Source organism: Manacus vitellinus, unplaced genomic scaffold (assembly GCF_001715985.3).
Source record: "Manacus vitellinus isolate BGI_N305 unplaced genomic scaffold, ASM171598v3 scaffold_22_pilon, whole genome shotgun sequence".
NCBI lineage: Eukaryota > Metazoa > Chordata > Aves > Passeriformes > Pipridae > Manacus > Manacus vitellinus.
Genome location: NW_021939632.1, coordinates 8,876,573 through 8,902,100, shown reverse-complemented (window position 1 = coordinate 8,902,100; position 25,528 = coordinate 8,876,573). Strand labels below are relative to the sequence as shown.

The 25,528-nt window shown below is 52.4% G+C and overlaps 2 protein-coding genes across 2 annotated transcripts; one reads left to right on the top strand and one right to left on the bottom strand.

Moving 5' to 3' along the window:
* The first annotated feature begins 4 nt into the window (after positions 1-4).
* AAMP (angio associated migratory cell protein) lies at positions 5-4,185 on the top strand. Its single transcript, XM_018072593.2, has 10 exons — positions 5-50; positions 352-471; positions 605-744; positions 837-981; positions 1,145-1,228; positions 1,453-1,568; positions 1,927-2,030; positions 2,512-2,602; positions 2,877-3,031; positions 3,295-4,185. Exons 1-10 carry the CDS (start codon positions 5-7, stop codon positions 3,368-3,370), a joined length of 1,077 nt encoding a protein of 358 aa, XP_017928082.2. The 3' UTR covers positions 3,371-4,185.
* On the bottom strand, positions 3,950-23,886 carry ARPC2 (actin related protein 2/3 complex subunit 2). The gene is made up of 10 exons (XM_018072453.2): positions 23,723-23,886; positions 13,993-14,027; positions 12,891-13,003; positions 10,843-10,888; positions 10,074-10,260; positions 9,546-9,639; positions 7,141-7,267; positions 5,644-5,744; positions 5,176-5,276; positions 3,950-4,388 (listed from the first exon to the last, which is right to left on the bottom strand). Exons 1-10 carry the CDS (start codon positions 23,794-23,796, stop codon positions 4,364-4,366), a joined length of 903 nt encoding a protein of 300 aa, XP_017927942.2. The 5' UTR covers positions 23,797-23,886; the 3' UTR covers positions 3,950-4,363.
* Positions 23,887-25,528: the final 1,642 nt, after the last annotated feature.

Below are 25,528 nucleotides of genomic sequence, written 5' to 3'. Positions count from 1 at the left end.
TGGCATGGAGGCGCAGGACGACAGTGAGGTCACGTTCTCCCTCCACTCGGGTGAGTGCTGGGGCCCCCTCGGGACCTGCTCCCACCTTGGCTTTCCCCAGAGCCAGGGGGTGCAGAGGGCCTTGCCAGGCTGCTGTCTCCCAGCCTTCCTGGGACAGCCATCAGTACTCGAAGCTGCCTTGGGTTTGTTTTTGCCTTACACTCTGGCAGAGAAGCTCTTTGGGCCTCCCACTGTGGCAGCTCCTCTCCCATGTGAAGAGTCGATTCCCACTGGGTTTTGATCCCCTGGGAGCATCAGGTGAGGTGGGATTGGCCGCTGAGCAATGTAGCCTGTCTTTACTCTCCTGTGAAGCCTCTGTTTTCTGCGTGAGCCTCGACCCCAAGACCAACACGCTGGCGGTGACCGGCGGGGAGGACGACAAGGCCTTTGTGTGGCGTGTGAGTGACGGGGAGCTGCTGTTCGAGTGCTCAGGTGAGCCTGAGGCTGTGCCAGTGAGAGCTGTGTCCCTTCCCAGCTGTGTCTGTCTGGGAGCTGTGCTGGAGCTGTCCTCTTGACCCCCCTTCATGGCTTGGCCTGAGCAGTCTCTGTCCCCTGATGTCTCTAGGACACAAGGACTCGGTCACCTGTGCCGGTTTCAGTCACGACTCTGTGTTTGTGGCCACGGGTGACATGTCTGGGCTTATCAAAGTGTGGCGGGTGGATGCCAAGGAGGAAGTGTGGTCCTTTGAGGTGGGGGACCTGGAGGTGAGTGGTGGAAGCCCTGGTGCCGTGGGGAGCTCCTGGGCCAGTGAGGGGGGACACCTCCTGTGATGCTGCCTGTCCCTCTCTCTGCCCAGTGGATGGAGTGGCATCCTCAAGCCCATGTCCTTCTGGCGGGCACGGCTGATGGCAACACCTGGATGTGGAAGATCCCCAGTGGGGACTGCAAAACCTTCCAGGGCCCTGCGTGCCCAGCCACGTGTGGCAGGATCCTGCCTGATGGTGAGGCATGGGGGCTTTCTGGAGTGGGGAATGTCACCAGCTCTGTAGCAGATGCACACCCCACTGTCACCATCTGCCCTCCTGCTTCTGCCAGTCTGTGCTGAGTGGGAAGTGGAGGGAAGAGGGGGGCTGTGTCCCCATGCACTGTCTTTGTCTCACCCAGGGAAGCGGGCGGTGGTGGGGTATGAGGATGGGACCATGCGCATCTGGGACCTGAAGCAGGGAACTTCACTGCATGTCCTTAAAGGTAGGGAAGAAGTTTATCACCTGGGGTGCTTCCTATCTGGGGAGTGGCCCCTTCCAGTGGGCTCTGACCTCTGCCTAGGTGGAGAGGTGGCATCCTCCAAAGCCACTGGTGGCTGCTCCTTGCTGCTGGGGTGGTGGCAGAGGCGGCAGGAGGGTGGGTTTTGAGGCCCACTGGGTCTCTGTGGGGATGACACACAGAGCTCATGCCTGCTTCTCACCCCCCAGGCCAGGATGGCCACCAGGACCCCTTGACGTGTGTGGCCAGCAACCAGGATGGCAGTTTGATCATGACGGGCTCTGTGGACTGTCACGCCAAGCTGGTCAACTCCGCCACAGGCAAGGTGTGTCCGTGTGGGCAGGGCAGAGCCAGGAGCACTGGGGACCCCCCAAGGCCCTGTGCCGGGCCAGGGGCAGAGCCAGGAGCGCTGGGGACCCCCCAGGCCCCCCGGCTGGGCTGGGCTGGTGCACAGCCATCGGCAGCCGGCAGGAGGCGTCCTCGTGCTGTGGGTGGAGCCGGGGCTGGGTGGTTCCACCGGGCTCCTGGAAGGAAGTTTCTCCAATGTTTGCTCCCAGGAGCTGAGGATTTGGGGCCGCGTCTTGGTCTGCTGGGGATGCAGGCTTGGTCCCGGGTAAGGAACGGGATCTTTGTGCGTCTGGATCCCCTTTCCCCCGGGGACTAGTCAGCTTCCCTCCACACAGGTGGTGTGCGTGTTCAAGATGGAGAGCGTGGCCCCTAAGGCACCCATCGGTGAGGGCGAGGAGGCAGAGTCCAATTCGGTGGAGTCACTGGGCTTCTGTAATGTGTGAGTGTGGGGACAGCCCCTCTTCGGTGCTAGATCTTACAGGAGTTGTCACAGACAGATCCATTTGCATCCTTTGTGCTTGTTCTGTTGCATCTCTCGCCTCTGTCCTCCCTGGCTGGATGTGGAGATCCTGGATCACTTAGGTGTGAGGACAAGAGACACTGGCTGCTCAGTCCTCCTGGCAACTGCTGGGTTTTTGGACTAGCCTGATGGACCATTATTGGGCCAGGATACCCTCCAGACACGGCTGTTTTCATGCCAGGACATTTTCTTCCTTATTAATCTCGGGCTGGTTGTTGACTCTTGCTGTCCCATTGGCTTTCCTGATTGGGGTGTTTCATGGCTCCGGCCATTGGGTTGTCCTTCATATTCTCAACACACTGCAGCCCTCAGCCCAGGGTTTGCCTTCAACCTGGATCTTTCACACACTTCCATCTCTGCTTCCCCTAGTCCCATGTAATGCCTGTTCCCCTCTCTGCAGGATGCCACTGGCTGCTGTGGGCTACCTGGATGGCACACTGGCTATTTATGATGTCTCCACACAGAGCCTGAGGCATAAGTGCCAACATGAGGTACGGCCCTACCCCCTCTCCCTAGGCCTGGGAGGTGGGCTTTGGGCCTGCTGGAGATCTCTCTCAGAGCCCAGGGGCCAGTTCCTGATTTGTGCTTCTCCCTCAGCCCTGGGCTTCCCCAAAGGCAGCTGCAGTCCCTGCACAGAGGATGTGCTTGGCCCTGGGGGCTGGCTCTCCTGTCTGTGTGGATGGCAGACAACATGGGAGGGAGGAGGGGATACGAGGGGGGAGCTGAGACTTAGTGGAAGTTCCCACTGTGTCCCCCCTTCCCCAGTCTGGGATTGTGCAGCTGCTGTGGGAGGAGAGCTCGGCCGTGGTTTACACCTGCAGCCTGGACGGGGCCGTGCGGCTCTGGGACGCCCGCTCGGGGAAGATGATCAGCGAGTACCGAGGGCACTCCGCCGAAATCCTCGACTTTGCTGTCAACAAGTGAGCAGGGAATCCCTAGACTCCTTCCCTGCAGGGTGGAGGGACCAGGGGTGGCAGGGGCCTCCAGCCTCAGGAACTCACTTCACAAACTGTCTCTCCTTTGGGTGCCCTTGGGGTTTGGTCCCAAGGTGGGGACAGACACAGGTCCACGCTGAGACTTGAGGGTCTCAAGAGGGAGTGTGGCAGTTCAGAGCTGGGCCAGGAGTGTTGGTTAGGGATACCAGAGGTCCCCAGCCCCATATCTGAGCCCTGTCTCCCCGCAGGGATGCCTCCATTGTGGTGACCACCTCTGGCGACCACCAAGCCAAAGTGTTCTGCGTCCAGCGCCCCGATCGCTAGAACTGTGCCAAGGGATGGAGTCCCGGCACTGCCCGGCGGCTCGTGTACAGAGGGATGATGGAGATGGTGTCACTACCCTTCTCCAGCGTGTGCTTTGTAATTTTCCAGCCTGCCCTGCTTTGCCCTCCCCATCTAGGGGCCAAGCCTGGGGTTTTGTATGAAGATGACTTTTAATTATATAAATTATTTCACTTAATTGGATGCCATCTACTCTGCTTGTTGAGGGGAAGAGGACCTGGGGAGCTGTGCTCCCTCCTCAGGAATCTCCCTGGCATCCAGTCATGGCCTGAGGATCAGAGGCAGAGACCCCCATCCTAGCTCTCCCTGATAGGGGGAAGGAGGGAGCCAGGGTAGGAGGGAAGGGTGCAGATTGCTATTTGAGGGTAGGAGAATCATGCTCTGTGCAGTCCAGGAGTTTCCTAACAGAACAGGCTATTCCCAGACCTGGGCACAGTACCCCCAAGTTCACTAGAAGTCATTTGTTCCACAATACAGGAATTACCTCCCTTGAGGCTGTGACTCCAAACACCCCTTCCAGGGCAAGGCCACATGCATTCACAAGCCAAAGCCCCACAGCCCTTTAAGATAGAAAGATCTCCTTTATTAATGAACCCCAACAGTATTTCTTCAGATACAGGAGTTTTGAACTCAAATACTCAGAAGAAAACAAGTTAATATTGCATTATTCTCATAAGAAATACTGCAACTTATTTCCGGTAACATATTGCAAAGCGAAACAGCTTGAAAAGAAAAAAAAAATTAAAAAAGAAAAGAAATTAAGTCAATCAAACTGGAATTAAAGTTTTGTTTCTTGGAACGATCAAGTCCTCGCAAGCACAGCTCGTTTCTGCAGATTACTCCCCAAACTGTCGTACAGACCCCGATTGCTTGAAATCCTTATGAGCCCACAGAGGTGCAACATTAAAAGCTACGATTATCGGGTAGCAAGTGCCCCAAACTTCGTCCTCCACGGCAGCCTCAGTGACCCCGGCGTTAACGGGTTGTGAATGTCTTCCCCCTGGAAGGATGCACAGAGAAGTCAGCACGGTCCCCAGGGTGGCTGTGGGGCTTGTGGTGGGGCACACACTGCAGCTGAGCTTTCAAAGCAGGCAGGCACTGCTGGTTCAGAACTCAAAAGTGTTTGTGACTGCAGAACCAGTGAGAGGGGCTGTGGGGAGAGGCTGCCTTTTGCAGAGGGGACAGCCCTCCTGCCCCAAAGCAGAATGCAAAGGGGACATGCCAGGACACACATTTAGAAAGGACACCAAGGGGCTCTGGGATTAGCAGAGGGTAAGGGACATGAGGGAAACATGTTCACAGAATTGCTCTCCTCCCTCCACTTCACTCTGCTGCTCATTCACAAGAGTGAGCCAGCCAGCACATTGGCCCGGGAGCACTCCTGGCCCCAGCCAGCAGCTGCAGGAGCTGCAGACACACCGGGCACAAGGACCCAATCCTGTACCCACAAACCCCTAGGGAGGACCTGGCTCCTCCCCCCTCATGAGCTGGAGCTGCCCCCAGAGCTGGCCAGCCAACTCTAATATAACAGGGGAAAAGCCCCACAAATGCCACCATGGGCCTGGGGGGGGAAAACACGACACAATGGAGACACCAGGGCTCACAGGACCTGCTGGCACAGGGTTTTGCCACAGACCCAGCTCCTCAAAGGGCATGCAAGGCAGTAAGCTGTGGGTCACCCCCACAGCACCCCAGCTTTCCCTAGACTGCGGTATGCCAAGCTGAGAAGGAGCGAGCTTGCGGCTGGCAGAGAAGTCCAGACCACCAAGCCCTGCGTTGCCACTCACGTGATTGTTTTCATTTCTTTCTTCTCTGCGTCTGGACGGGCACGGTTCAGCACCTTGAGGAAATCTGACGTTTTCGCCCTCATACGCGTGTGAATATAGGCCTGCGTTTAATTAGGACAAAACAGGGACACGTCAGGATCCTGTCTTCATAGCTGAGATTTCAAGACATGTCAAAGCCAGGTCACTCTGAACAATTACCCTCATTTCTGTTGCCAGAGAGGAAATAAACCAGATCCAAAAGGGAAAAATCCTACTTTGCTGCTAGAATGGGAAGCAAATAGGCACTGCCTCTGCCCAAGAGCAGGGAGAAGGTGGTGATGCATCACTTGCCACCCCTGCATGACTGGGGAGGGAATGCCAGACCCGAGTGAGTTCTCAGGAGGCACCCCTGCCCCATGCTCCTCCCCTGCAGCACCCAGGTCAGATGGGCTGAAGCCACCCTGTGTCCCCCAGCCCCGGCCCTCATACCTTCGAGCACTTGATGTGATAGTGCAGGTAGTCCCGGAATGTGTGGATCAGGTTTATGGTGTTGTCTCTGGCTGCAGCATTGGTGTGACGGGGGAACAGCACTGAAAGAAGAGGCCAGCACAGACCATTAGTGCCTCTTGAGGCTACCCAAGGGCTTCAGGATCCTGCAGTGCTGGAAACTTCCAGGAGTGCTGTTCTGAATGCCTGCCTTGCTCTCTACAAAAAGCCCTTTACTATGACATGTCCCAAGATTAAGCAGCACTTAATCTTTATATACAAGGCCTAGGAGCACTTTTCCATATCTCCTACAGCAGCCTGGACACAGCTGTGCAGTCTGTGGGATGCAGGCAAGGCCAAGTGCCCAGAGACGATGGCACTGTAGGAAACTGCATAACGCAGCATCGGTGCTTGGGAGACGCAATCGGAGGAGTCAGCTTGGAGGCAGACCAGAGCAGTCAGGCTGCTCCAACAATTTCAAGATCCAGTCTGCCCTGGGGTCTTGAAATTGTTTGTGGATCTCTCCCTGGCAGCTTGTAACAGAGACAGACTTGGATACAAGTAGGTGGCTCGCTCTTTCCATCAGCTGGTGCTTTGCTAAGTGTCCCACATCCAAGGGCTGAAAGAACTTTTTGTTTGGGTGATGATCTCACCTGAGACTGTCAGATCAGATAACTGGGAAATTGCGTCTCAACAAGCATGAAGTATGTGCCATCCCAGCCCTGCCATTAGACAGCCCTCCCACAGCTGACAGCTGCTCGGACCTCAGGACACCATTCAAGGAGCACCCTCAAACAGTGCTAACTTCACCTTTCCCTGCAGTGTCTGTGCTCCATCTCTGAGCTCCAAACTACAGGAACACTGGCCTGAGAGACCCTAAAGATGCATCCAACCATTGCCCCCAACTTCCCTGGAAGAGACCTATCCCTTTGAACAGGGTAGGGTTTGGACTCCTCAGCACTGCTGCCCAGGGGGAAGTGATGGCTCTGCTGGCCACCACCTCTGCAGGCAGGAGAAAGTGGCTCATCAGTGTTTGGCTCACAGCAAAGAGGCAGAGCTGGAGAAGCAGAACTCACTCACTGCCCCACTGCTGCTCTCCAATTGCCCCTGCTGATCAAGTACTGCACAGGTGCCTGCAGCTGGATAACCTACAAATACACTTGCATGAAACCTTTCACAAGAAACCTCCAGTTCCCACAATATCACAGCAAAGCCACCCTTCCCTTTGCTCTCAAGTACTGAACTTATTCTGTAGGCAGACACTAAACAGCTCACTGTCCACTTCTGTATCTTCTTGCCCACAGCAGAGCTGAGGTGGCCTGATATAGAAAAGGGACACTCCAAAGGGGGTGGACAATATAAAGTGCAACTCTAGAGTCCCTGCAGCCCCCAGTGACCCACTTCAGCACTCAGGGAAGGTGAATTCCTTTTCGTTTTTCATGCAGCAGCAGGAACCTCTCTCCTCCCGAGCATGCCCAGGCCTCAGAGCTGTCTACTTACCAAAGGTGATGTAGCCAATATTGTCGCCAACGGCCGCGTCCGTGTCTTTCAGCTCCAAGGGTGGCTCCCTGTGGCTGAAGAGCACCTGTGGGGCTGTGTGACTGGCCCGGCGACCCTCCTTGAACTCCTGAACAAGACAAAGTGAAGGTGAGTCTCACTGCGACCCTTCAGCAACATGCTGGGAAAGCAAATGGGGTTTCCTCACTCCTACAGGGCAGCGAGCAGAAGGTTGCCCAGCTTTCCCTGAATGGACAGAGTTCATCAGGCCAAACACCTGGAAAACAAGCCTTTTTCCCAGCAAAACCAGCCCCAAAAGGATGGCTATCCTGGGTTTATACATGGCTCTAATGCAGCCCCTCAGCTGTGTTGGCTTTCAGTGTCACGCCCTTGCCATGGGTGTTTTGTGGAAGGGACACCTCAGTCTGAGCAAGCACACAAGACAGCACAGCTCCTCCTGGAAAATCAACACCATCAACGCTTCCACTGAAAGCGGGCAGTGCCCATCACTCCAGAGGAACGGAAATTCTCAGGGAGGGTTGCAAGGTCTCCATCACACCCAACATAAAGGCTCTGCCATTTGAAAAACCATCTCCCACCAGGAGCCTGCCCAGGCATCAAGAGGCACCTGCAGGGTTTGAAGCTTGTATGTGAAGCTTGCTCTTCTTAAGGCTTCTCTACACCTTGAAACAATACCTTCAGGCAGGGAGATCCCTTCCCCCATAGAACCTCTGACAGCAGCACAACCCCCACTTCACAGGAAATGAACTGTCTGCATTTCAGGAATTGTAAGGACCATCCCTACATGGGGCTGGGAATGTCCAGAGACCATTCTCCTGCCCCAAGGCAGGGCAGCCTCCCCTCTGCTTCACTGACCTCCAGCCCAGCCTACACGTTATCAGCCACCCTTGGCCTCTCCTCTGAGCACAGCTCCCCCTGGGAAGGGCAGGAGCATCCATGTCCCTTTTAGAGAACCGAGTAGATTACTGGGATTTCCTTAATGAAATGCTTAGCTTGCACTTCTGCCTGCTTGTGCCAGAGGGTGAAATGGTTCAAATGGCTTCACTGGTTAGTTAATAGTCACATTTTCTCCATGAGAGCCCAGATGAGCAGCCACCATGCCCGGCTGCCTTATGCAAGAGCAATAGCTGGAGGGAAGGAGCCAGAGTGACTCAGAGTGGAAATTCTTGTGGCTGGGTAGAGACAGGGTTTGCTGCTGTAAAAACCAAGAACTCGGGACATGGAGACTCCGGGACAGCCGCTGCCTTGAAGCCCTGCCATCTCCCCAGGAGCCTCACTAACCCGACTTTGTTCACATCATGCCTCCTTCCCTGTTTTAAAAGCTGAATTCCAGGCTGAGGGATATGCTGGCGGAGAAAACCTCAAAGCCAGAGCAGATGCCCTGCCTGTAGCAAATAAACACAGTGAACAGAGCTGCAAAATAGACTTCCATCACAACAGACCTTGTTCTGATGATGCCCAACACAGGTAAACTGGTATCCACCAAACTGGGCCAGTAACTTGCTGTTCATGAGCCTGTCAGCAGCACAGCCTGGCACCCCTGAATAGGTGGGTTAAAGCTCTTCTATCCCTGGAACACTCTACAGGGCCCTGCAGGCGGCTCCCCAGGAGGTTCAGCAGACACAGGGTCAGTGGCAGGGATGAAGACACATACCAGCACGCACTGAGCCTCCCCCAGCTGCACGCAGATGTTTTAATCTCCACAGGCTGCACACACAGGCTAACAGACATGCAAAGTGTTCACTGCAAGTCTCTCCATGCTTTCCAGCTAAACAGCAGTTGCAAAAGTCAGCTGAGTGCAGAAGTACTTCGCATTAAAACTGGTTCAAGCCTGCAAATACAGTTTATTCATAGCTCTGAAAAACTCAAATTCAAGAGCTGCCACACTGAGCTGCTGAGTCTTTCTGTAGCATTAGCAGGAAGAAACTTCGAGGTGCAGACAACTCTCAGCTCCATCTCAGGCATGGCATGACATTGTCTCACCCTTCCTCTCTCTTTACAGCCTTCCCACCACACTCAGCTCCTCAGCTGGCGCTGGTGATCCCTACACCACAGCCAGCCACACTACAGGGCCTCAACGTGGCGACTGAAGTATTTACTGTGGTCTTTCTCATCTGTAACACATAATATGTTTGATTGTCCAAATGAGCAAGACTATTAATAAAACAGATGCCAGTGCAAGAGCCAGGAAAATACAATGCCTATGCCTATTAACATGTTCTTCCATCCCAGTGCAGCATGGGGCCCCTGCAAAGCATTTACATGCATTAAACTACCACTGTGCTCACTTCAGCCCAACTTCAGCAGCTTATTTGGCAATGCTGCTTCAAGCAAGAAGGCACCTGAATCGAGGACCAGACCCTTTCCCCGTAATTCAGTTTCCATACCTGCATAAACACCTTTCCGATCACCACGTCATCGTCGTCCTTAAATACTGTGCTGAACACAACTGTGACACGGTCCTTTTTTGCCTCAACATACCTGCAGGTGGGTGAGAGAAGAGAACCCAGATGTGAACAGGAGCTAACAAGATGACCAACTGGACAAGGAAGCAACTGTATGACAAGGTCAAGAAGACAGAACAGCCATTCACAGGCCTGGCTGCTGAAAATTTCCCCTCCCCTGAGACAAGTATTTGCAGGGAGCAAAACATTTCTGTTGGGAGTGGCCAGTTCCTCTCCTGCATGCACCCACAAGTGCTGCCATTAACAGAGACTCTTGTGTAACATTCCAGGAGCCTGAGGCATGAGTGTTACCCTCGCTGGATATTTGTGGAGCCTAGGACAAGCCCTTATTACTCTACCGAAGTACCAAGCAGTAGGATTTCCTGACTTTCCACCACAACCTACAGCTGTGAGCAGGAACAGAGTCCTGACTGCTGTCCGACACCCATGCTGCTTGGTTTGAACACTTACATTGTCTCATCGTCCCTGTAGTGGATGACTGCTCTTTTTTCTCCTTCTTTGCCCTCTTCCTGGAATTTGAAATACTTCTCAAAGACTGAAGCAAAGCAGTTGCGCTTCAACATGCCGGCTTGGTGCACAATAGCATCCTTGTCTGCGGGAAGGTTCTCCAGGTCGTAGAGCAAAGAGACATTGTAACCTGGGAAGGGACAGTCACCAACCTCAATAATCTATGTAGGGCCTTAATGAAGGCAGAGACATTTTCTCTTTAAAGATTAGACACCTAGAGTCCCACCTTTGCCTTAAATCCTCCCAAAAGCCCCAGGGGTGAGTACTTCCCACTCCAAGCATGGCCAGAAGCCATGCCTGAACTCAGCACGTGGTCATGGCAATGCTCCTGGGGCTCCTTCCTGAGCTCCCAGACACACGTGCTGGCTGAACTGCTCCCCAGTTTTTTGCAGTGAGTAGGAAGAGATATTGTCACAGGTAACCATGGTTTTCCTGTGTCTCACAAAGCTTCTTTGAGAAGAACAAAGACCCAAACCCTGAGGAACAGAGGCTTCCTGGAGGAGGGCTGCATAAAGAATTACAGCTTGTGCTGCAAGCTACTTCAGCCCTGACTTACCTAAGACACCTTTTAAATTGCCATTCATGGCACAGAGAGCCGCAGATACCAAGTTCTTCAAGTGCAGCCTTCATATAAGCATTTCTGAGCATTACTTCAGTAATTTTGGAATTGCATTCACACACACACACAGAGTAAACATTATTGCAGGGTTACCTGATTCAGGATTTACCAAGTAGCTTCCATAGACTTTCTTCAATACCTAGAAAAGAAATTAAACATTGAGAGCACAAGCTATCAAGAGTTGTTTCTTCCTGCCATGTTTGGCCTTCATTTAGAAATATCAAATTACATCACCTGCCTCCCCTAGTCTAAGTGAATTTGGACAAGTATTTTGTCACCAACTTCTAGTACTATTGGCTGCTCCTGCTCTAGGGAGAGCTCCCTAAATATCACTGACAGGGGACACGCTAAATAACAGGACTCAAAACTGGAACTTTTTCAAGTTTCTCCTAGTCTTGAGCTTGCATGAAGAAGAAATCCCCTTCCACATAGCAGAGCCTGACAGAACAGATCTGAGGGCTACAACCATTCCTCCCCTTCAAAGGCAGATGCAAAGTGTGCCCAGTCCCTCTCCTCATGGGACGGCAAGTTCACAGGGGTCAGGTGCACCGTGGCCCGGCGATCACCTGCTCTGTCTCAGCTTATTGCACAGGACAGATGGGCATGGAGAGGAGACTGCCAGGCAGCTTGAATGCCTCCCAGAAGCAGAACCGCCTACAACACAGCAAAAACCTTTCTTCAGACATAATCACTGCTGAATTTTATATCAATGGCAATTTCCAACTGAGCCATAGCTCTGTGTCAATGAGGGGGCCGGAACAGGAGGTATTTACAGGGAAGAACACAACAATGCTGTGGCAGAACTGGCCCTCCTGGGATGACACCCACTACCACGTGGAAAGGATGCACAGGCTCTCTGCATGCGAAAACCTCTTCTCAGCAGAGGGCTGCTGCAAGAGATGCCCTTAGCAGGAACCCCACTCTGCATTCTTCACAGTGCGGTTTCACAAAAAAACAGAGCAGAAACAAGCTCCATCATCTCCAGGGAAGTACAGAAAGCAACAGTTTGCTAACTGGAGATTTCAGAATGTAATTTCTATTCAGTCAGCACTTCCAAGGAGGAAGTGCTGCAAGTCCTGCAGAGATCCAGTTTTCCTCTAAAAGTTTAGGAAGTTGCCTTCTACCACTACCACAATGGCTGCTGGTGCACAGTGGTGTCAGCCACTTGACCAGCACAGTGGTTCTCCTGGGATCACACACTGCACTGATCCCCACTAAATATGCTGGGAAGGCTCCATCATTTGGGCTGCCTGACTTACTGTTTGCCAGCAGTAATGTCTTCAGTGGCAGACAATGCTGCTCCTAAAAAGCTCTGCATACAGGAACCAGGAAAGCAGGACATTCAGTCTTATCTGTTCTGACTTAGGTAAGTCTTGCAGCCATTTGCAGGAACTCACTTTGGGTTCAAATCATCTGTTTCTCACCTGACTCAAAATAAACTGAGGGAGCAGTTTCCTTGTTTTCTTCCAAGGATAGCCACCCAGAGGCAAAAGCCTGTTGAAGAGCCTTGGGTGAACCCCATTCGCTACCGTGTGGAGATTTGAAAACTGACTCAGGAACTGAGTCACACTTCCTGCCTCGCCGCCCAACCACAGCTCAGAGAGGCTTCTTCTTTCTACCATAAATGGCCCTCTGCAGCCACAGCCCATTCAACAGGAACTGAGCCTGCAACTCCTCACAGCAGCAGTGAAAAGGGAACCCATCTGCAAATCAAGGTCTGCACACACAGCAGGAGCCCAGCACTGGCTCTCAAGTGCAGTTAGAGTATGAAGAGAAGCACATGGAACCCCAGATCTGTCTTGGTGCCTTCCTTCACTTGTGGGCTCAACACACCAGTCAGGGAAACTATTTCTATATGGTCAGGGTTCACACTAATTTGGACTTGCAAAATTAGTGATGCCTTTTGCCTTTCAGGCTGTAGAGTCATATAAGATGACTACTTATTCATGAGAGAGTGTGGAGACACTTGCCCTTGTCTTCCTGCAAAGTGGGACTCCTGGTTGGCACAGGGCTGCTCCTTTGATCAGTGTGAGATGGGAGTGCAGATGCTTCTCTGAGGGTCAGAGGTTGGATCCATCAACATCGCAAGGGCATTGCTAACCCAGTATTTGTAGGTGTTAGGCCCGGAGATGCTTGCTTACCTCATCAGCACCATGTTCCTGGAGTTCCTTGTAGAATTTCAGAGAAATACTGACCATCACTTTTGTCTTGTCTCCATTGGGGTTTGAAATATGGTAAAGGACTCCATCAAAGTCTAAGAAGCAAGCAAGAAAAATGTGAGGGAACAGGAACCAGTTTCCAGTTCTGAGGAAGGTTTTCCCTGCATGTTCCAGGAACTGCATAAAGCAATACTATTCCTCTTGCTCCAGCCCTCAAACGTACAGCAAGAGAGAAACCCGCAATTAAGGAAAGTGGCAATGTCATGTAGGGAGATCTGTTATCATTCACAGGGCTGAAACAGTTTTGACACCTGTCCCTCACAGAAAGCTTTAGTCTAGTGTCATTTAGCATCCCTGGCAAATCCACTTGTGCTCAATGCAGGATACAAACACGCAGAGACGGGAACCTTCTGGATGGCCAGCACAGAAGTGACTGATGTGCCCACCAGGCCAGAGCTGCAGCCTGGAGGAGAAAACATCTCTGCCAGCAAAGGCAGCTCAGCTGCTGCCTGCTGTGACAGCTTCCACTTCACTGCAGAATGGGCAGGGAGGCCAGGAGGCAGGGAAAGGCAACCCTCCAGCAACCCAGCAAGCTCCTTCCCCGTGGAGCTCTACAGCTTACACAGGCTCTTGATAACAGAAGCAAAAAAATCAGTTGCTGAATGAGCACTTGAACTTCCTTTGCATTTCTCCTCCTGGAGAGCAAACTTCAGGTGATGAATTCATTTTGCCTGTTATCCTGAGCCAGCTTCCTATCAACCCAAACCAGATGGTACTAAAGACCTCATAACAGGGCACCAAGGGCAGGACTGGAGAACAGGCTGGAGCTATGTAGCAGGGACACACCAAACAAAGCTCTGCCACCACTGAACTCACTGCTTTGGGGAAGTTCCAGGGAAAGCAGATAGACTGAGAAAATAGTGGGGCAGCCAACAAAGGCCCAGCTCTAGGGATACTGCAGTGTCCACACCGTCTGCACCTGCCCAGCAGCATGGGCTGACGTTGGGCAAACCAGGTGCAGCTGTGGGCGGACTGTTTGAGCCAGTCCTTTGTTCAGAGAAGTCAAGAGAGCTGCAGAGCTTACCTGCAAATGTTACTTCTACTGCCTCTGGTTTATTTCTAAAAAGCAAAGAAAACAAAGGAGATGAGAACTCAAATAGCAGCCTCCAAGCTGTGAAGGAAAGAGGATTAATTTCCAATGCCTTATTTCTCACAAGCAGCTCTTCCTGAAAACCCTCCTATCTCCTGCTGTTCAACTAGTACATAACCTTAAACAAGAGATCTTGGATTTCTCCTCATTCCCATAAGCATGAGTTTTATCCCAGATGACATAAAATAGACCTTGAAGCTGGGACAGGTTGTTATTATTTGTAGTTTATTAATAGATTTTGACATCACAGATTTCCAGTTAGAACTGAGAAAGCTGCTCGTCACTAAGAAGTTCGTTTTCACAAGTGCACACTCTGTACAGATCAGTCATAACACAGGTTTGGGGTCAGAGGCTCTTTTGTAAGGTCCTGCAATACCAGTTCGTGGAAGGGGCTGAGTAATCCTTCCTGACACAGTATCCCCTTTCCATCAACACCAGCTCTGCAAATGCACTGATATAAGTCACTTGCAGAGAAGACCCCTTTTCCAAGTCCAGGGCTAGGAGCAAACCACAGAAGGAAACTGTCCAGGAGTGAGTTTCATTCTACCCGCCTTCCAAAATGCCCCAACACTTTGCCAACAACCTCTGCAGGAAAAACTGTAGCTCTGGGTTTGCTCTAACACTGCCCTGAGTGGCCTCTGGGATCCCTCAGCAGCAAGGCCCCTCGCAAACCAAAGGTACACCACATCTTACACTGTGACTATGAAGATTAAACTACATCTTAACAAACCCTATTTCCAGGTTGTCCATGATCTGTAGAAGAGTAGGACCCCATCAAAGATGTAACTGCTTCTGGAAAGTAATTTTTTGGGACTGGCACTACATAATGGCTTTCACAGCTCTGAGGGGACTGGTATTATATAGGTCACTCTCCAGCAAGGAATGATGCAAAGGTATCTCCACTGCTGAGAGCAGGGGTGAAAAATGAGCAGGGGTAAAAATGGCAGTCTGATACTGTTGTTTCACATCATATCTCCACTTATCTTTCAAAAGTGGGTGGTAATTAACAGAGTACAGGCTAATGCTGCTGCTGCTAACATAAATCTAGTCTCTAACAGTTCATTCATACCTGTCTGAACCAACATAGTGAAATAACTCCTTAAACCAAAGCCCGTGATCTCAGCTATGTTGCTGCTGCTGCCCAGAGACAAGCATCAACCTTTTTGCTGAAACTTGTTCTGTCCACACACTCGTATGGTGCTGGGTACTGGCTACACCTCAGTACATACACTGAGAAAGGGGGAGGGAAGTGATGATTCAATATCTACTTTCCCAAATCATATTCTGTAAGGATTTAAATGATTTTATCTCAGCAGAAAATACTGTTCTTTCATCAGCTTTTCTGCAGTCAGCCTTGCTCCTGGAAGGCAGAAATGACCACAATATGCTAAAACTCAAGTTGGGCAATACAAGGGAGACTAAAGCACTGAACATCACTGATCCCAGACCATGCACCGAGTCAACATTTTACTCTAGTGGAAAGGGAGGAATTAATCCCCAGACAGAGATCCTAAGTAGAAATGATGAGGTGTTGCTGCTTCTTGAAAGTGATTACCTGTGAAAGGCAACAGCTCTTTTTTGTCTGAAGACTGGGGAGCCTCTGTCTTTTGTGCCACATCCCTGAAGATAAAAACCACACACTTGAAAGAAGCAGTGCGAGCGCACCCAAAGGAGGTCCTTTAGTTTAAGAGTTGTGCCAGCTACCTGTGACCTCTCTTGCTTTCATCTCCACTTCCCAGCTGGGCCTGAGACAGGCTCAGTGGACATCCCTGGTGGCACATTTAGCTTGGGCTCTTGGAAAGGGGAGCAATTCCCCAAGCTGCATCCAAGGCATTTCTGCTCACTGAGGACTGCTCAGAGCAAAGATGAAAGAAAATCCCACTGATCCCACTCGGTCAGTCGATGCAGACATGTTCTTCTTTTAGAGCACCACACTCAGACGTGGGAATCAGCTTGGATGGCAGTATACATTTTTATAAAAAAAGAAATCTATGTAGGAAGCTTTAAAGATAGCACAGCCAGGCACATGAGAGCTAGGAATATTAAAGAGGAGACATCCTTAAACCCCTGTTCCATCTTCTCAGAGTTATGCCTTTCAAACCCCATTTCCCATGCACATGGAGCTGACACCTCCCGGAGCGCCGGCTCCCAGAACAGTCCTCTGAACACAGCACCTCCCTCTCATAAATGCAGGGAAGCAGCTGACAGCCAGCGCACTGGAGTGGTTTTGCCGAGAAAGGACAATTCCCTGTTTGCCCGCCCAGTATCTCGGGGGATGGTAGGAAGATCACTGGTCGCATTATTGAAGAAGCCGAGGAGACCACGTACCCGGAGCCGGTTGATGGCTCTGCACGAGAGCCTTTGTTCTGCACACAAAAGCTCACCGCTAGCACGGCCGGTTTTGGGCCTGTCTTCGCGCAAGCATCTTCTCTTACAGAAGTTATTTTAACAAGTGGCTCAGTTCCGGTACTTGGGGATGCTGAGGAAGGGAGATATTTAAGGGAAAAGCAGGTAACTGGGCAGAACTTCGGGTGCTGAATATTCAACTGCTTCCCTGCACAGCCTCACTGAAGCGAGGGCTCACGTGAGAGGAATACAGAGCTCCTCACAGCCACGCTGGCACAGTCACCTACGGCACGGTGAGTTTTCTGCCTCGCCGGGAACACACCTGAGTAAACCCAGGCCTGGCCTGGCCCAAGGGAGGACAGGGAGTGTGGCTGGGAGCAAAGTGAGCTCTCTTAGCCTTTCACAGTTAAAGAGCTTTACAATCACAAAGTTTAAAGTGCTTCTATTTATTTCTCTGGCTCATCTCACCATAACTACCCTGGCTACTTGAAACGTTTCTACAACAGAAAAACCACCCCTTTTGCTACCTGAATTGTGGTTCCCCCAACAAGAAGTCCCCAGGCAGAAGACAGAGGAGCTCACCAGCGTCTGTACTTTCTGGATGAGTGACAGTGCTGCAGGTCTCACGCACATGATCACTTCCCCTCGACCTTCCACCAACCCCATCTTCCGCTCACAGAAATAGCAGTGGAGATGTGCTGAACACCCTGTGGAGGCACAGCGTGTCCTCTCTGTGTTCAGCCCTCCCTGCTCTTGCAAAGGCTCAGCGCAGAGGACGCACAGCACGCCTGGGACCGAGCCTGCATCACTGCAGGGTGGGTACCCCTTACTGTCAGGTTAGTGGCGCAATCCCAAAGAGCTCTGCCTGGTCCAGCATGCTCTGGCATCCCGTGCCTCTGTGACGAGACCCTCCACACCCACAGTGGGAATCGGCAGTTTAGCAGCTCGGTGCAGAGTGACTCTAAATCCCAGCCATCTGTAAGTCCCAGCCAGACTGTAAATCCCAACTGGGCAGACAGGAGTTCAGTATTTGGGGTTCACTTCTACCCCTGATTCAAGTATCTGAGAAACAGACTAAGCCTAGCTAGGCTCAGAGGAATTCAGACAGAACAGCCCATTCACTCCTGGGGCAGAAAGCTGCTGTGACCCCTGCAAGCTCCTTACCCATCAATGCTACCTGAACCACAGCCTCCCCCAGTAATCTTCCCTGTTTGCTACCCTCTGCCCCAAATGGACAATAAAACCAGTTCCTAGCAGGAATAACTTAATGGCTTCTCTCTGCACTAAACACTGAATCCAGACCAGGCCTTTCTGCAAACCCCTGCCTGAACTCTGATGCTAAAATGGCAGCTGTTCCCAGCAACAGCAGCAGTCCGTTTTCTGATAACACTTATCAGGTTTGAAGTCAAATCCACACCAAATCCCACCTGCCCTCTGCTTGTAACAATAAAAGACCCAGACAGATTTTATGTCTTCTTGCCTGCATTCCTCCTATTCATCTCCAAATGGCTCCTACACCCTGCCTATCTAATACAGAAGCAGTTCCAAATCAGATTTTTCACCCCGGCAGAACATCCATGTAGAGTCACAGTGCCCGTGGAGAGATGCCAGTGAGCACTTAAGAGCAATAGCAAATCTTTTTTCTGACAGCATTTCCTCTATTTTGACTCTGACAACTTCCAAACTTCCTTGTTTTATTCTCAGGCCACAGATGCACTTAGCAATTTGTTACAATAAATTTAAGACCAATGAAGACTTATAATGATTATACAGAGCCTTCATCTTCTGTATTAAAAAGACCTAGCTGCAAATTTGGCTGACAACCATACTGAAGCATTTCCACATCACAATTAAGGCCTGTACCCAATAATGGAGAATGGCAATTATTTTAAAAGCTGCAGGCATGCAGATACTCTAATCTCTTGCCCCAGAGGAGGCGGGGAAAAGGGGTATTTAAAAGCTTAAAGCTTCAAGCAGAGCTTTCACATCACTGGAGTCGACACACAGTTTGGATAAAGGGAGCCAGATTCAGTGACAGACTGCAGGCTCTTGCTACAGAAAGGTCACCCCAATAAAAAAAATTATGAGCAGTGTCTAAAATTATCTGAACAGTGCCTCCACTCCTAAGCCCTGCTCAGCTAACAAAAGCTTCCCTACGTAAGCCGCAGGAGCATAAGTAATCAAAGAGCTCCCATAGCTCTGGCAGCACACCCACCACGAACTCGAGCAGGAGTGCTCTGTCAGGCACAGAGCAGTGTACGGCACCCCCACAAGTGCCAGCTCTCCCCTCTCAGTTAGGTGATCTCCTCGTGCCCAAGCTTTTCCCTTGATATGTGCCCAATAGCCTGGAGGAGGCTGGCTGGTAGGAAGGCAGTGGGATTCACAGCAAAGCACAGCTGGTCCTGCAGCATGGAGGCACAGGCAGATCCCCTTCCAGCCAAGTATTCGTTCCAGTTGTGGGTAGGTATTCCACAGTTCCCCACTGGAGTGATCCAGAACTGTGGCAGATCTCTGGGGAAGGGCCTCATTTTGCACACACTATTCACTGTGTTTCTTTAGCATAGTGATGGATATCTACTCTTCTCTGGTGTCAAGCACTGGTGGCTGCAGCAAGAACCACTCTCTGAGGATAAAACAGTGCAGGCCCCTCTTGGGAACCCAAGATGAAAACTGAAGCTGGAGCTATGACAGAACCACCTGTGAAAGCATAACACTTTGCAGATCTTGCTTCTCTTCCCTCCTGTGCTGTTGCTTGAAAGCAGAGCACTGCCTAGTTCCAGCCAGAGGTGGTTCACAATCCACCATTAATGCAGTCACCTTCCCTGGTGGCTGAAGCAGGATGTGTTGTGCCTCAGAAGCTATGCTCAAACACCTACAGCACCCTCAGTGAACATGGACAGCCAGGGTGTACAAGTGCTGCCCATGCCAGCTGAACCCAAGGGTACTGCTTTTTGCCAGCACCATTGCCTGAGCACACATCAGAGTCAGGCAGGTTGAGTTTCAGCAGGTGAGGTTGTGGGGGGAGATGTGCAGCTCCAGGCTGGGCTTGTGAGGACAATGAGCCAGCACCTGCCACTGCTGCTGAAGGAGGGAGACCTGATCCCTGCTCCGTGGCTGCACCATGGCAAGCAGTCATCAGAAAACAAACGGGATGAGGAAACTCATTTAGGCTAAAAATACCCAGTTTTGCCTGTTTAATTTTAACCTAGGTCACTTCCCCAATCCTGTTTCCCTTGAAGCCACAAAAATGCCTCTGTCAGCAAGAAGGAAAGGGTAGCAGAGGAACAATCTCTGGTTTTGATGGGGCTGCTGAGGATTCCTGAAGCACCAGAGCCACGTATGGCCACAGCCACTCTCGCAGGGAGTTTCTTAGTGGTGCCCTGCAGAACTCAAAGCTCCTCTACCCTCCCAGCACAATTGACAGCCTCCAGACACTCCTTGGTCTCCCCATCATGAACTCACTTTGCATGTCATATCACAAACACCAAGTTCACACTGCCTGGTTTCACCCAGGGCTCAGCCTCGCTGTCTGAAAGGCTCAGCTCCGCAGCCCACGAGCACCAAGTGACCGCAGGCGGGAAATACCATCAAGCAGGCGGGTGCAGCTTCAGCCCAGCTCACAGGAACTGCTCTGCACCAGGGAAGTTCAGGCTTCAGCTGATTTCCTATGCAGCTAATAGTCATGAAGCTTTGCAGATTTGTACCTACTAATAGCTGTAAAGAAACCAACAATTTGATTTGAGATTCTCTTCCCTCCACCCCCAACCCAGGAAAAGGCACACTGTTCTCCAACTATGCAAATTTGTTTTCTTTTGCACAGTGGGTAAAAAATAAGTAACGGTTTGAGATTGATGATTAATTTACCAAAGATTTAGGGCAAGCTATGTATGACTGGAAAATCAAACCCTGAGAACAAAGCCCTGTGCCACACTTTCACTGGGATCAGTTAAATTAGAGCAGGACAACACTGGATAGCAAATCTGTTTTGGGAAGGTGTTCCTCCCTGGGTGCTAAACAGAACAAGTATTCACCAGACACAGAAGACAATAATCAAAATGTTTTACACTTACAGTGTTTGTGGGGATTTTTCCTCTCTGTGTGGTTAGCAAAGGGAAGCAATGATGAGAAACAAAAATTTCCAACTGGTAGAGCTCATGCCCTCACATCACATTTCTATCAGAAATGGGAAAACCCACCTGTGACTCCAGCTTCTAGGCAACTTCCCAAGTACAAATGAATTAGTGAAAAGCTTATGGAACAGTTTATTCTCTTGACACCTACAAAAGCTTTTGAGCCACCCTCATTTCAACACACTTATTTCCATGTACTGACCAGGTATTCCCACACTGCATCAGTTCAATGCTTGAAAGCTTCAGCAGCAAATTCCTAACTCAAGTTATTTCAACAGATTCTGGTAGGTTTAGACCTTTGTTTTAAAATGTGGTTGGTTTAAGAGAGTGGATTTAAACCAAGAAATTACAGTATTAAATAAAGAAAAAAAACAACAGATGCACTTAAGTCCATAATCTGTTACCACCTTGATCTAAATATCACCTTTCAATGGTGGCTGTCCAAGGAGGTGAGATATTATCCCATTTACAGGTGGATGCTGCCAAGCACCAAGGACCTTGTCAAGGGAGGACTCTCAGAGGTGGGTTAGGCCCTGCCTCAAGTTCTGCTCTCTATTCGAAGTCCTGCCAAGGTACCTTCCATGCTGGGAACTCCAGGGACAGCTGACGAACCTCCACGCAGAGCAGATTGGAACATACAATATACAACAATAGTGTTACGGCAGTAATTAGCTCCAAGTTCTAGATGTGACCTAGTTCTATATGACATGGTGAAAGGTGGAGTGTCTCCCACCTGACAGTCCAGGAAAGCTCGGTAGGGACCTGCCATACCATGGCCACACTGCAGCCATGGGAAGCAGAGGGGAATGACATGGCCCATGTCACAGGGCAAGTCTCTGGCAAAGGATTTGGAAAGAAACCCCACCCTGCCCCACTCCCAGGCTGTTGCTGAAGCCACCAGGCACACCTGGCTCCAGGACAACCACTGTGGACCAATCCCTGCATTGCATCTGCTGCACTCCTGGGTTAGAATAAATAATGCAAACCCAACTCTGCCCCAGTGTCCTGACTCGCTCCTCCCAGTCACTGAATCCTTCAAGGTTCGACCTTGCCCTGACTGTCCTGTCTTCTTCCCCAAGACACACCTTGGAACAACCATCACCAAAACAGTGAAGTACATGAAATCCCTTCCTGCCTCCAGGATGAGCACCACAGGAACGAGCCCAGAGCTGTGGCCGTAGGGAAAAGAAATTTCACATGAATAAATATTGCATAACACCCATTCCTTAGAAAAGAGAGAAAAAAAATGCACCTCACTGTGCTGCACTTGCCTGGACAGAAGGATCCCAAGCACAAGCACATAAGAAAATGCAGAAGTAAATAACTTCCTCACCTCCAGCTACACACTCACGACACAAAACTTATCTAGAAATGACATCTAAAGAACACAACATGCCATAGATGACTAAGAGGCAGAAGCAGAGCACCATCAGCTGCGCTACGGATAGATCCAGGAACAATTGGTACGTCAGGAAAGCGTGCCAACGCGCAAGTGAGGTGGCTCTGCTGCACAGCAAAATGGAAAATTTGGGAGTCTGCAGGATGGTGCAGGGCGAGCAACGCCAGCTCTGCTCACATGGAGTCAGGGTTTTGGGGTGCATTTAAACCTGCAAACTGCCCCTTCCACATTCACACCAACACAGGGACACGCACACATTCTTCTCTCTCCAGCAGGAAGAGTGCCTCGGAACAGACTTGTGATGGACAAGCTGTCCTGACGCACACTATTAACCTTGGTACATGCTGTACTTTCTAATGGATGCAGCTGCAATGCCACAGTGGGCACCTGGGAGCTCTCTCTTCCCAGTTTGGTGCCTGTGCTCCAGGGAAACCTGTTGCATTAAATGATCAGTCTCAAGAAGAATCAACATCTGGGATCAGCTCGGCTATCAGCAGCCCGCGAGACTATTTTATGAAAAAACCACCAAAACACCAACCTGAGCAAGAAGTCAACTGAGAGTGTGGGGAAAGCAGAGGAAGTGGCCTCTGTCAATGTTCGGCATACAAAAGGTTGAGAGCTTCAAAAAATCGCTGGAGAAAAAGGTGATACAGAAAAAGGCACCTGCCTGGGGGGGGTCCTTTCCCGGAGCAGCCTGAGCTGTGCTCTGTGAGGCGCCAGGGCAGGCTCCACCCCAGAGATAACACCACGGCGCTTTGACTCTCAAGGCTTAGTCTCTGTACAAAGGTGTCTCAGCCAGCACACAGAGCAGCGAGCCCACAGGCAGCTCGGCGGCAGATTCATACGTTCATATGCAGAGACTTCCTTCCAAGCTAAGCTGTGCCTTCACAAGGATCTTTACAGCCCTGGTGCAACACTCACAGTAAAAAATCACCAGCTTCCCAGGGACTCAACTGTCCCAGCAGAGACGCAGGTGCAAACCAGACCCCCCAACCCACACCCAAGGCCAGGACACCCACCAGGCTGGCACCAGGGGCCGTGGCTGACCCGGGGGCCTGCATCCCTCCTCCTCGAAAAAGCAAAGAGGGAGAAAGCTGGAATGTGCTCCCCACCCCCAAGGTGAAAGGCCGAGGCCGCGACTCGGCACCACAGGCTTCCTGTTCCTCGGCTCCCCCCACACATTCGGTACCAGCGCTGGCATCACGCCGATGAAGTCTGCACTACCCAAAGCAAACACCCCTGCAAACCCACCTTCCTCCCTTCCCAACTTCCTCCTTGTTCAGGCCCTGTCCTCCAGCTCTGCCTCCTCAGCTCATCTCAACACTGCGATGTCAAACACCCTTCCCAGATCGCTCCTGCTCCTCCGGAGCTCCCTACTGCCCCATCAACCACCCCACCCAGCCCCACTCTCCCCTCTCCACTGTCTGTCCGGCTCTGCTTCTTCATTCCTCAGGCCTTCCCTCTGCCCATCCCGCCGCCCCCAGCTCAGCTTCCCCACCCCGACCACCCTCCTCCCAGCCCCCGCACCCTGCAGGCCCCCACCCCGTGGCCCGCTCTGCCCTCCCCGCTTCCCGGTAGCTCAGTGCCCGCCGGCCCGGTGCCACCCCCCGGCACGCTCTAGCCCCCCATCCTGCCTTGTCACCATCCCCGCCCTCCCCGGCACGCCCCGCCGGCCTCTGCCCCGTGCCCGGGCGGCGGGCACAGCTCCAGCCCCCGCTCAGCCATCGCCGCGCCCCCGCCCTCCCTCAGCCCGCGGCCCCGTCCCCGCCCCGGCCCTCCCTGCTCCTACCCGGCGGCCGCGCCCTCGAACTTGAGCGTGAGGGTCTCCTCGATGATGCGGTTGTTGACCTCGAGCAGGATCATGTCGGTGCCGGGGGGCTCTGGGGAGCCGAGCCCGCTGCGCGCACCGGGGACCCGCCCGACCCTGCGCCGCCGCTTCCGCTCTCGCGCGCGCGTCACGTCCGGCCCGGCGCCGCCGCGCGCGCAGGCCCCGCCCCGGCCCGCCCGTCGCATGACGTCACACCGACCGTGCCCACCGGGCGGGAGGGAAAGGGGGCGCCGGGGACCCCAAGTGTGGCGGGACACGGGGGGCCCTCGTGGTATGGGGATCACCCCCAGCTGGGATTTGGGGTGCGCCTGGGGCATGGAAGGGGGGTCCCCAAAAATGTCCCGCCCGCTTGTGGGATGCTGCTCGTGTATGGAGGTCCCCGAAAGTGTGGGGCTCCCCTAGGGTTATAGGGACACTCCAGGGAGAAGTGGGTATGCCCCAGAGTATGGGGGGTCTGCATAAGAATAGGGTGCCCCAGGGATATGGGGTTGCTCAAGGGGGAAAGAGGTGTCTTTCTGAAATCCATGATTTCAGGTCCGCACGGAAACGTGAGAGGTGACCACAGAGAGCGGCAACACCCCAGGGGGCTGTGAGGGTGCTCTGGAGCTGGGGGTTGTCCAAAATAGGGTGGGTGTCCCCAGGATGGGTGTCCTTGGGTGTGTAGTGATGCCCAAGGGATATGATAGTGCTCTACAACTGTACCGGTGTCCCCAGGGAAGAAAGGCACCCCAAAAGTGAGGAGTACACCCCAAAAGTGAGGATGGGGGTGCTCCAAGGGTTTGTGGGTATCCCAGAGGAATGTGGGTGCCTGGGGGATGCTCTTGGATGCAGGTTTCCCCTAAAGGCAATAGGGGTACTCAGAGGAGTGAGCCAGGGGGTTCTCTAAGTCTGTGGGGCTGGCACGGGGGCACAGCTCTGTCTGATGGCATGGTTCGACTTGGGTCAGTCAGCTCGGCATGGTACAGCTAGGGTGAGATGGAAATGGGATTCTGCTTGGGAGGGGTCCCCCACAGCAACCCCCAACAGGGGGCAAGCCAGCCCTGCAGTTCACCTGTGCACCCTCCAAAATGCTGGTACCACCCTTGCTCTATCCATGGGGAAACTTGAGTCACAGAGCTTGGCACTGCCATCACCCACTGGCCACGGCCTCGGAGAGCTTCCAGTCTCCTGGGGGGACTGCAGCACCCAGGGGTGTCTTGGAGCGGAGCCTCGCACCCACTGAGGACCTGGGGACAAGGTGAGGACCCCCAGCTGGAGAACCCCAGGAGGCATTACTGCAGGGGTGACAGTGCACCCCTGGGTGTACTGCCAGTACGGGGTGGCCTGGGACAGGAGAGTGACGGGGTCTGCGGGCTTCCCTTAGCCTAGGAAAAGCATCCTGGGGGGGGACTGGGGAAGGGTCCCTTGGGCTACCACTTCCCCTTTATGCTGGGAGAAGGTTTTGCAATCTCGCTTCCTCCCCAGGCAGCATAAAGAGGGCAGCGGAAGGAAGGGGCACTGGGTAGTGGCACAGCACGGGTGCAGGTGAGGGACCCCCTGGTCGGGTGCTGCGCTGCATCCCAGCACACTTTGTTCCGGAGCCCTTTGGGGGTGACATCTGGATTTGAACCAGTGCCTGTGTGCTTCCCAGAGAGAAAAAGCTTGGGACTGGGAGAAGACCCCAGATTTGAGGGGACAGTGACAGCAGCGAGTGGTGAGTCCCTGGGATTCTCCACTGGAGGTTGGGACTTTCCTTGGGCTTTGAGAGCCCCCCAGCATCTGTCTGAG

What these genes read in the sequence shown, in the direction of transcription:
- ARPC2 (XM_018072453.2), bottom strand. Translation starts at nt 23,796, where the DNA reads ATGATCCTGCTCGAGGTCAACAACCGCATCATCGAGGAGACCCTCACG. An exon ending in AGGAACATGGTGCTGATGAG is followed by an intron (nt 10,889 to 12,890) that starts GTAAGCAAGCAT and finishes TTTCTTTTCTAG; the next exon opens with GTATTGAAGAAAGTCTATGG. An exon ending in AAAGAAATGAAAACAATCAC is followed by an intron (nt 4,389 to 5,175) that starts GTGAGTGGCAAC and finishes GCATCCTTCCAG; the next exon opens with GGGGAAGACATTCACAACCC.
- AAMP (XM_018072593.2), top strand. Translation starts at nt 5, where the DNA reads ATGGAGGCGCAGGACGACAGTGAGGTCACGTTCTCCCTCCACTCGG. An exon ending in TTGAGGTGGGGGACCTGGAG is followed by an intron (nt 745 to 836) that starts GTGAGTGGTGGA and finishes CTCTCTGCCCAG; the next exon opens with TGGATGGAGTGGCATCCTCA. An exon ending in CTCGACTTTGCTGTCAACAA is followed by an intron (nt 3,032 to 3,294) that starts GTGAGCAGGGAA and finishes GTCTCCCCGCAG; the next exon opens with GGATGCCTCCATTGTGGTGA.